At 40.8% G+C, this 11,992-nt stretch overlaps 1 protein-coding gene across 3 annotated transcripts in view; it reads left to right on the forward strand.

Moving 5' to 3' along the window:
• The window catches only part of LOC307155885 (uncharacterized protein), a 468,056-nt gene that overhangs the window by 439,698 nt on the left and 16,366 nt on the right, over positions 1-11,992 (forward strand). For 2 of the 3 annotated variants that reach the window (XM_079866878.1, XM_079866877.1), the window contains exon 2: positions 7,754-8,825. The exons of the other annotated variant lie outside the window; for it this stretch is intronic. In XM_079866878.1, coding sequence (XP_079723004.1) covers positions 7,759-8,825 — 1,067 coding nt within the window. In that variant the 5' untranslated portion in view covers positions 7,754-7,758. The remainder of the gene's footprint in view (positions 1-7,753; positions 8,826-11,992) is intronic. 3 annotated transcript variants of the gene reach the window in all.

The following is an 11,992-nucleotide window of genomic DNA, read 5'->3' on the forward strand; positions in this document are numbered from 1 at the left end:
CGGCAAAAGTAATGATTATGAATATGTAAAATATAGCAAGGAGACAATTTAATTGTTTATTAATAAACAAGTGTTTTCTGTGTCAGTGCCCTGCATAGATGAAGTTGACGATGCTATCCTCGCAATCTTCGCAGTAGTGAACGCACCAGAGAGAAATGCACATTTCATACGGATTAGGCTACTTAAGCAGCGGTCTGTTTTCTTTCGTTTTGAATTGTTCTGTTTAAAAGAAGACCTTCCAAGCTTATAGATATATTTATCAGGTCTGTCAGGCAAGTAGGCTCCCTTATACGCTGAGTTTCGGTTCATTTATGAGACGAGAGTCCAGTTCACTCGCCGGCGCGTCCGTGTCATGATTATCTATTGTCTATATAGGCCTACTATATTTACTTCTTATTTATTAAATCATCCAGGCAATTGGTTGATGAAACATTGATTAAAATTAAGATACAATTAATACAAAACGAAATTCATTTTAAAGAAAGGCTTTGTGCTTTCTGTTTGAGGTCTAAGTGAAAGTTTTAAACAGTCTTTTAGTGCCACTTTCAGAGCGGTCCCGTCCGTAACATTGTTTTTTCCTCATAAATTCGAACATGAAAAATAAAATAAAATGAATATGTTATGTTCTGTGGAGAAACAACCCTTCTTCATCCGGTGGGTAGTATTACTTTGGTTTGCAGTGTAATTCACAGAATTACAAAAAAATATTTTGCCACCTAAAAGTTAAAGATTTTTTGTGTCACGTCCACGGCATGTGTAGCCTATTTCCCTCATATTAAATATAAAACGCTTGATAACACATTGTATTACCTTGTTATGATAGTGACCCATACAATGTGCCAAGCATTTTTTCCTTACCTTAAATGTCATTCAAGGCCAGGGCACTTTTTGTACAACCAACAAACTTGACTAAATTGATCTGTTGCTGCAGCGGCGGCCAGCAGCTCGGGGTTTTTTTTTTTTTTTTTCAAGGCAGTAGATCGAAGGTTCTGGAACTTTTGCGCGCTTCCACATCCCGCGCAACTACAGATCTCCCAGGAACATTCATTATTAGGGCTGTGTATTGGCAAGAATCTGGCGATACGATACGTATCACGATACATGGGTCACGATTCAATATATTGCAATATATTTCGATACTGTGCATAAGGCGATATATTGGGATTTTTTAAAAGTAAAATATATTAAAAATATTTTAAAAAAGACATGATGTGCATAAAAGTCAAAGAAGTTTACTTTAGGTAAACAATTCAGTACACAGAAAATCAAACTACCAGTTTGGGATTGTGGTTCACAGGTTCTTAGTGAGCAAATTTTTATATGCTCAAGTAGGCCATAATAAAAGAAAATAGGTACAGCCCCTGTCACAATACAAAACAACAACGTGAACTGGACGAAAATGAATGAAAGTGGATGAAAGTGAACAAAATGAACGTGTCATATATTGAAATCAAGTTTTATGTGATAAAAGATTTTAAAAGAACTGGACGCGCGAATGAGGCAAACCGCGCCGCGCTAAACGCCTCGTGCCGCAGGACCTCCAGACGCGCGTAAACGCGTCTTTGCATTGACTTAACATTGAAATCACTCGCGCCAGATGCTCTATTCGCTTTTGGTGTGAACGATGCACGCGATTACATTTAGAAATAGACAAGCTTTGTTTCCAAATGCACCAAGCAAAGATATCCTTTCAATTGTATAAACTTTTATAAAACCAGCCAATATAATCACAATAAACACATCCAAAATGAAATATTTAACATATATATAACAACTGCACAATGTCTAATTTGTAAACAAAAATGATTTACGCACTAAATCCAGCATAAACTCCGGCACAATTTGCATATGTTTAAACTCTCAAGACAGACGTCACATCCCGAACCTCACAGCAATTGGCTGCCGACTGCGTTTTTCGCTTGATATTTGTATAAAGGAACTGCCCAACTTTTTGACGCTCTCGGTCGCTCTCAACGCTTTCTCCGGTCCGCTGTCAATCCTAAAATCCTAAAAACGCACTGTTATAGGCGAGCCTGGCGAGGACACTAGTGGTGCGTCTCAGCATAGCTATCTAGTAGTAGGGATTTAAACAACATAAGCGCGAACCACTGTCTTACGGTCTTACCATGAACATTTTTGGACGTAAAAAAAAAAAAAAAATCGATATTGCGTTTTTGAAAATCGATACAGTATTGCAAAATAAAATATCGCGATACTCAAGTGTATCGATTTTTTTCTTACACCCCTATTCATTATTGCTGCGTACATTTATCCGTGTCGGAGTTCTGAGTAATAGCCTAGATGCGCATGGCAGCGCGAGCGGTGCGCGATCATGGTCGACTGACAACGAGATTAAGCAGCTGAACAAGAGTACGGCCGTGTCCCGATTGTTCTCATCTCAGCTCCGCCGAGACAAAATAGACATGCCATTTCAAAATCTTTCATTTATAATCAGAAATAGGTTTTCAAAAGCATCACTTTCATCAAATTTTATGTGACATAATTTCCTGTAGGCAACTGACTGCAAACGAGCAGGCTTATGTGCCGGGGCTGAGCCCCGGAGAGCCCCGGCCCAATTTAACCACTGCATATTATAATTTTTATTAGATAACCATCAAGTGTTCTAACATAGAAGCAAATAAAGTGAGAGACTAATACATGTATACATTTATTCAATTTTAATGCTCTGTCCTTTGCAGATATTTAAAGATGGCCATCTTTTTGATTACATTTTTGGCATTAACTAAGGTTAATAAATGTTGTAGTATTGTCCATTGTTAGTTTGTTAATTTCAACATTTAACATACATTTTAAATTGAGTATTCATTTTTATGTTATCTGTTAACTTTAATGTACTATGAACTAACATGAATATTCAAGGTACTTAGTTGTCTTGCTCAAATATTGATACTGTAAAAAAATTGTATATTGCATAATGCATAGCCTATAGGCTAGTTCATGAAAGCCAGCTAAAACATCCTTGTTAACAAATGGGACTTGCAAAGCGTTACCTATGAAATGTTTCTAGGTTATAGCTAAAGAAACCTGTAGCCTAATATTTTAATGTTTAATATAGAACTTCCCATTTTAATATATTCATAATATATTTATTTCATTTAGCACATTTCAGTTAAGCACTGTTTTACTTTGAGTGTTATGTGTTTTTTTTTTATCCAGTATCCATTTTAAAATTTTTTGTCCGATTAATCATTATCGGCACGTAAATATCGTTATAGGTAAAATCCACTATCGGTCGACCTCTAGTAAGTTCACTTGCGTTCTCATTTCAGTGGTGTTCTGAGTAAATGATTGATTCGTGAGTTCAGTTTTGGACAGATAAGTTGTTTTAACCATTGAATCGTTAAAATGAATCAGTTCAAAGGAATCAGTTCAAAGGCATCATTAAGGGATAGTCGCAAATTGGACATTAATGGATGTATTGTGTGCGAATCCCGGCATCGCAAAAGATTTGTGTCAACACAGAAAACGCTCCCATAAACCACATGTTTAATAAGCGAAAAAATTAATAAATAGGGAATGGCAGCTGCATCATGTGCGTAAAACAATTTTTTTTGTGCAATTCACACCCAGCGGTAATTCAGGAAAATAAATTATCCAAATGAGTCACGTACATAACATGGATTCGGTCGTCCGGCCTTTTACTAGGGCTGGGTATCGATTCAGATGTTCCGATTCGATTTCGATTTGATTCTCGATTTCGATTCTAAATGAATAAAAATAAATGAAGAGCCACAAACCTGTATATTAAACTCTTTTTATTTTAGGTACACTTGGGTACATTAAAACAGAACCCAACTCTATATTTCAAATGCATACAATGAATAGACAGGATTTTAATGCAAGATGAAAAATTGATGCTGAAAATTGGACAAGTCAGAACAGTTGCTTGCCTTGATCAAACACGATCAGGTTATTTTATGTTTAAGATAAAACATAAAATCTCACTGCATTAGCTGTAACATGGAGGCTGCAAGCCTATGAACAGTGTAGGAAAACTAATACTGGCTTTTGGGTGATGGGATAAATATCAGGGCCTGAATTTCTAGGATTTTCTTTTAGACAATTTATTACATTTATCTCAACTTAATGTTTGCTCACTCGTTGCGTTTTTACAATGGGATCATTTTGTTGTTAAGAGTTTATGCAACACATGGAAGCTTGATTTCAATCTTTGAATTAAATTGAAAAAAAAGTTGCACAAATAAATACAATAGAATAAAGATACAATTAAAGAGAAAAGTGTTTGGGTTGGTCTAACACTAGTATTCAGAAATACTACAGAAACTGAATAAAGAAATCAAATGTAAAATAACACTGGATAGTCTTTTAGTCCTGACTAAATTAAATACATAGGCTATTAATCCTGATTAATTAAATCCTGATTGTATCCACAAAGAACAACTTTTGTTACTGGCGAGCTGTTAGTGAGGCGGTGCACGCAGAGGAATACATCTCTGAGAGCGCACGAGTACTGAATAGTTTAAAATCGCTTGAATGTTTAAACTGGTAAGACTTAAGACGACGTGAAAATTCTAAACGTTAGGCTAGTTACGATGCAGTGCTGGCCTGATTGTGCAAGTGAATATTCCGTCATGTCCCGACTCCCGAAACGCGAGAGTGTAGTATCACCTCCTGCAGCGCTTGCCTTGTGCAGAGAGAGAGAGAAGATGCAGCACCGCTGAACACTCACGCTGTTAGTGATATTGCGTCTCAGGGAACGTTTTTTACTCACCGAGTGGTCAGGGGTGTTCACTGATATGCTCACACAAAAATTGCTGCAAAATATGCTTCCAACAGGTTTTATCGTAGTTTTTGTCCAAATCCATTGACTTGTATTGGATGTGCTGTGAGGTACGTTATTACTCCGCCGCCAGAAACTGGGCTGGAGTGTCTATTATTCAAGCTCTCAACGGAAGAATGTACGGGTGTGAGGCGTTTGGAAAAATAGGTCCACAGTTTTACAACGAATGGTAAAACATCTTTTGCAGCGATTTTTGTGTGAGCATATCAGTGAACACCCCTGACCACTCTGTGAGTTTCACGTCTTTGTAAACGAAAGTTTAATGCGTTTTAGGAAGGATTGTTCCAGTGCACCTATGCAGCCATTGTGGAGGTGAGGGGGTGCTACCACAGAAACCGAAAATTCTCGGGCCAGCAGCATGTGTCCAAATTTCAATCTTAACCGTTCTATTTCATCAGAAACGATCTGAAAACAGGGCTTTAAGTGTAAAATACCGAACTTGTCCTTTAAAGTAGTTGGAGCATTTATTATTTTCTTGCACTCGCGTCTCACCTCCTTCTGCCATCGTATGCTACCGCAACAAAGCACGTACGTACATGACAAATTACGTCAGTAAAGCGTCAGTACATTATAATCGGTTATGGTCTATTACTGAACCGATACCAAATCGTCCTCATCTTCATCGCGATGCATCGTAGAAACGATTAATTTTGACACCCCTAGGGGACATGAATCGCAATATATCGCAGAATCGAATCGCAATACTTGCTGTATCGCAATATGTTAAGAATCGCAATAATATTGAATCGTGGCCCAAATATCGCAATACTATCGAATCGTCACATTTTTGCCAATTCCCACCCCTAATATTTATCTTGTCTAGGGGCAGCAGGGGAGTAGCATATGTTATTAAAAAGGAAAGAAAGCGTATTCCCACCAAGTAAAGCACAAACAAAGGAGAGAGAGAGTTGGTTCTGTCTGCAATCCCAGCACTCACCACACACACACAGGGTAACTCTTTAGGATTTTTAATTGTAAAGTTAAGTCTATTTTACAGCAGTTAAGAGTAAGGTTGATAACAGTAAAAATAACCCAAACAAAAGAAAAGATAGGACGCTTCAAGCTTCAGGAGGGGATTAAAGGCACACTATGCAGCTTTCCGTTTTTGTCAAACAGCGACCCCTAGAGTCGTATTTTAACTTGTATTTAACGTTACTGTCGTAAATACCACTCGCGCAGAGCCGTCTCTGCACTCACGGCCTGATCCCTTCCGCCCTCTATTCTGGTACCTGTTCAATAGGATGGAAGCTGTAATGAGTGGAAATAAGGTGTGGCCCCTTTAAGAGCTGCGCGCGCCCTGTTGAACTGTCGTCGGCAGTCTGTGTTGTATGTGCACCTCGAACACCCGTATGCGGGTTATTTCAGTTTGATGCTCATTCTTATCCTACTTTTGTTTATCAAGTAAAGATGTGGATGGTAGAACGGGTGACAGACAGTTACACGAGTTCGACTGGGGAATAAAGTGCAAGTTGTGAGATGCCAATCGCCTCCGTGAGTCTGTCTGGCCTCTGTAATAACTTCATCTGTGAGCTATCCCTATTTCTCCTCCTGACAGAACGCGTTACAAAGCGTCGGACATCGAACAGGCACAGATAACCTCTGAAGATGTCTACTAGTCCATCAACAAGAACGATATTTACTCGAGTCTGACTCCTTGCTCGGTCAGTCTGCCGTTTCCTCTTTCTTTCGTCCTCCGCTCCGACAAGCTTTCCTAGCTTTGTGTGCAGTGCTGTAAAGCAATTCGTTACATCGCGAGACCTGATATCACGCGATACTTGCTGACGGCGAGGCCGCCGACCCGCCGGCCCAAAGTTGCAAGTGAGTTTTTTCCGCTCTCGGGCACCAGGGGGGTGCGAAACCACCACCATTCAACCCGAAATAAGTAATATAACCATTCCACTGACTCTGAAGCTGTTCAGTTAAGGTTAAAAAGTTACCTAGTGTCCCTTTAAAGCCAAAACAAACAAAAAAAGTGTAAGCTACCTGAGAGTAAGGGAGTCTAATTAACCTATCAAACAAAACGAAGCTACTACCTCCAGTGTAAACTTCTAAATGTTGCAGAGCTAAGAGATGAGCTAAGGTTTCCTTCTCTATGGTGCTGTAATTCTGCTGGCACTTGGAGAGTTTTCTGGAGAAGTAACATCCCGGGTGGTCCACTCCATAGGCATCTTCCTGCAGTAGAACTGCTCCTACCCCAGTTGCACTGGCTTCTATTTGCAGTTTAAAAGGCAGGTTAAAGTTTGGTGCAGAAAGCACAAGGGCATTACACATAATGTCTCTTGCAGCAGAAAGAGCATAAGCTCACTCCGCACTCCATATAAACTTCCTAGAGGGACTCAGGAGGTTAGTTAATGGAGAGACAACAGTGGAGAAATTCTCATAGTAGCCAACCATTCCCAAAAATCTTCAAGGGAACTGGAAACTTTGGAATGGCCGAGACCTTTGCTTCCACTGGGCGAACCTGACCATGACCAACCTTTTTACCTAAGTAAATCACAACGGCTTTTGTAAAATAACATTTCGCTAGGTTCAAAGTCAAAAAAGCTTTAGCCAAACGACAGAAAACTTCAGTAAGCGTGTCTAGATGGCTTGTATCTGAGAAATGTGATGGTCATGTATCTGAGAAAATTACGACATCATCTAGGTATGCTTCGCAGTGTGATGCTCCTGATTGTTACTGGGAAGTAACACTACAGAAACATAGGATTTGTGGCTATAATGTTTTAAAAATAATAACTGGAAGATCAATGTACACCATTCATGGAAAGTTTCAGGGATGTATAATTAATTTATTAAAAAAGGTAAAAAAGTTCATAATATTTTACATAATTTTTTACATCACTGCTCACTTTTGTCACTTCACTTCATATTTCTCTTCATTATTATTTTGATGTACTGAAATTGAAATTGATTTTTTTTCTTTCATTTCAGACCTGATGGAAGTGAACGAGGAGAGTGAAGAATTGAGTGAAGTGGAGGAGGAACATCATGTCAAACCTGGAAAAAATCGCTTAAAGACTAAAAAGAATTTTTTAAAGAAAAGAGACAATAAATCTTTCACCTGCACTCAGTGTGGAAAGAGTTTCACAACCAAACATAGTCTTGAGCGTCACGTTAGGATCCACACTGGAGAGAAGCCGTTCACATGTGATCAGTGCGGGAAGAGCTTCACATACAAAGAAAACCTTGAGTTTCACATGAGAGTTCATTCTGGAGAAAAGCCGTACGCATGCGATCAGTGTGAAAATCGTTTCTCAAGCAAAGGAAACCTTAAGACGCACATGAGAACCCACACTGGAGAGAAGCCGTTCACATGTGATCAGTGTGGGAAGAGCTTCTCACAAAAAGCATATCTTATGGGGCACATGAATATCCACACTGGAGAGAAGCCGTTCACGTGTGATCAGTGTGGGATGAGTTTCAGTCAATCAGCATACCTTAAAGGACACATGAGGGTCCACACAGGAGAGAAGCCATTTATGTGTGAACAGTGTGGAAAGAGTTTCCCACACAAATATAGCCTTGTACTTCACAATAGGATCCACACTGGAGAGAAGCCGTTCTCATGTGATCAATGCGGCAAATCTTTTCTTAGTGCAGCAAACCTGAAGGCACACCTAACAGTTCATACGAAGGAGAAGCCGCATTCATGTTCTGTGTGTGGAAAGAGTTTTTCACTGCGGAACAATTTAAAAGTACATCAGAAAATTCACACTGGTGTGAGAGAGTACATGTGCTTTGAGTGTGGGAAGACTTTTACTACAGCAAACTGCTTAAAACTGCACCAGATTATTCACACTGGAGAAAAACCTTACAAGTGTTCACACTGTGAAAAGAAATTCAGTCTGTCAACACATCTGAAAACACATGAGAGGATCCACAACAGAGAGAAGCCACACACGTGTGATCAGTGCGGGAAGAGTTTTGCTTTTAAAAGTCACCTGAAGCTACACCTGAAGATCCATGCAGTGGAGAAACCACATAAACGCAGTCTGAGATCACGGTAAGTACATTTACATTACATTTACATTTAGTCATTTAGCAGACTTTTTTTGACTTTTGTCCAAAGCGACTTACAAATTAGGACTAAATTAAGCAAGTCATAGTGAAGAGGCAAAAAAATACGCAAGAAATACTCAAAATACGAAGTTCAGGCATTGTCCAGAGTAGCATAAGCCTGATAAGTGAGGATATAAAGGAAAAGGAAAGGTTTTTTTTTTCTTCTTTTTTTTTTTCTTTTTTTTTTTAATTATTATGAGGTTAAGTGCTCATGGAATAGATGGGTTTCCAGCTGTCTTTTGAATGTTGTCAGGGATTCTGCATTCCGGATGAGGGTGTGGAGAGCATTCCACCAGCATGGAACTGTGAATGAGAATGTTCTGGAAAGTGATTTTGTGGCTCTCTGTGATGGAACCACGAGACGTCGCTCGTTGACCGATCGTAGGCGTCTGGTAGGGATGTAGACTTGTAGGAGAGAGTGAAAGTAGGAGGGAGCTGAGCCTGTGATAGATCTGTAAGCAAGCGTCAATGCCTTGAACTTGATGCGAGCAGCCAGTGCAGAGAGATGAACAGAGGAGTGACGTGGGCCGAGCTGCAGCGTTCTGGATCATCTGTAGAGGTTTAGTTGCACATGATGGAAGTCCAGCCAGAAGAGCATTGCAGTAGTCAAGCCTAGAGATGACCAGGGCCTGGACGAGAAGTTGTGTTGCATGCTCAGTAAGGAAAGGCCTGATCTTCCTGATGTTGTGCAGTGCAAACCTGCATGATCGAGCTGTCTTTGAAATGTGATCTGTGAAGGTCAGCTGGTCATCAAACGTTACTCCAAGATTTCTGACCGACCTTGATGGGGTGATTGATGATGATTCTAGCTGGATAGTGAAGTCGTGTTGTAGAGACGGATTGGCAGGGAGGACGAGAAGCTCAGGCTTTGCCAGGTTGAGCTGCAGGTGATGTTCCTTCATCCATGCCGAGATGTCCGCCAGACAGCTTGAGACCCGTGCAGCTACTGTGGGATCATCTGGTTGAAATGAGAGGAAGAGCTGTGTGTCATCAGCATAGCAGTGGTAGGAGAAGCTGTGTGCCTGTATGATGTGTCCCAGTGATGTGGTGTAGATGGAGAAGAGCAAGGGTCCAAGAACTGAACCCTGGGGGAACCCCTGTGGTCAGCTGATGTGCTTTGGATATCTCGCATCTCCATGTGACCCTGAAGGACCTACCTGTGAGATAGGACTCAAACCAGAGGAGGGAAGTTCCTGTGATGCCCAGTGCTGAGAGGGTGGACATAAGGATCTGATGATTCACAGTGTCGAAGGCAGCAGACAGATCCAGGAGAATGAGGACTGAAGATTTGGAAGCAGCTTTTGCGATCCGTAGGGCTTCTGTGACCGACAGTAGAGCAGTCTCAGTTGAATGCCCTTTCTTGAAGCCGGATTGGTTGACATCCAGCTGGTTGTTCAGAGACAAGAAGGATGTTACTTGGTTGAAAACAGCTCTTTCAAGTGTTTTCGCAATGAATGGTAGGAGAGAGATAGGTCTGTAGTTCTCTACATATGATGTGTTTAGCGTTGGTTTTTTAAGCAGTGTAACCTGAGCCTGCTTGAATGCTGTAGGGAAAGTGCCAGTATGGAGGGATGAGTTGATGATGTGTGTGAGTGCTGGTAGAAGTGTGGGAGAGATGGCTTGTAGAAGGTGTGAGGGGATGGGGTCTAGAGGGCAGGTGGTAGGATGACTGGAGTGGAGGAGTTTAGATACAGTACTTCATCGGTTAGCGGAGAGAAGGAGGAGAGAGGGTTATTGGCTGTGGAAGGGTTCGCTCTAGGTTCCTGTGTGTGTGGAGCTGAGAACTGACTGCTGATAGCTGTTGTTTGGTTGGTGAAGAAGTTAGCAAAATCGTCAGCAGTTAAAGAGGAGGCGGGTGGAGGTGGAGGTGGACAGAGGAGAGAGTTGAATGTCTTGAAGAGCGATTGTGTGTTTGAGGAGCTGTTGATCTTGTTGTGGAAGTAGGAAGATTTTGCAGCATGAACATCAACAGAGAAGGAAGAGAGGAGAGATTTATACATACTCAGGTCATATGTGTCTTTTGATTGGTGCCATTTCCTCTCTGCTTCACATGTTGAGTAAGGTGAAAATAAGATAAGCACATGCTGTTACATAAAACTACCACTTAGGGGCTCACGACATACGGTGTTGCTAACTGACAGCAAATAAAGCCCAAAGTATACTTTGTTTCTTTTGCGTATGCTAGCACATGCAAACTGTCAAACGCATAGCGTTTCAATCTATACTCCATTTGATAGCCTACGCTAACGTATGCAGTTGCTTTGTCCAGTGTCAGAGCTATTTCTCTCCAGAAGATATGAGCTAAAGTTGCGTCTGTCTCATAACCCCCTCACACAAGCGCTTATCAATGTGGCATTGTTGTTGCAATTAAACAAAACATGAAATTGGCTCTAAATACAGTACTGTTGATTTGATTGATTTCAAAATTAAAGGTATCAGTGATTTCAGGCCCAAAAATATTTTTATCACATTCATCTAATCTTTCCTAACGATCCGCTAGCTGCCCGCCCCATAAGCATGCCGTCAAAAAAACGCGTCTCTGTAGGCAGCCTAGGCTCTGAGATCTGCACACAAAAACAAATGGTTTAGCCAAACACTCAAAACCAAAAAAAATAGTATTCCAACCAATCACCGACAGGGGGAGGGTGTTGTGAGGTTTTGAGCCAGCTTTTTCTTCAGCTCTGACTTCGCGTGCAGCCGTGCACGAGCACAAAACCTCACAACACCCTCCCCCTGTCGGTGATTGGTTGGAACACTATTTGTTTTGGTTTTGAGTGTTTGGCTAAACCATTTGTTTTTGTGTGCAAATCTCAGAGCCTAGGCTGCCTACAGAGACGCGTTTTTTTGACGGCATGCTTATGGGGCGGGCAGCTAGCGGATCGTTAGGAAAGATAAGATGAATGTGATAAATATTTTTGGGCCTGAAATCACTGATACCACCTTTAACATGCAGTGTCTGTCTCAGTTGCTATTATAGTCCATAATAATAATGGTGTACCTTGAAAAACATGTAATGCAACTGCAATGGTTTTGGATATGTCTATATCTCACGAACGCCTTGGCATATCGCTACGAAACTCTGTATGTTTTTTTGTTTTTTTTTCAGCACCA

The sequence above is a fragment of the Squalius cephalus genome (assembly GCF_949319135.1).
Source record: "Squalius cephalus genome assembly, chromosome: 1".
Lineage (NCBI taxonomy): Eukaryota > Metazoa > Chordata > Actinopteri > Cypriniformes > Leuciscidae > Squalius > Squalius cephalus.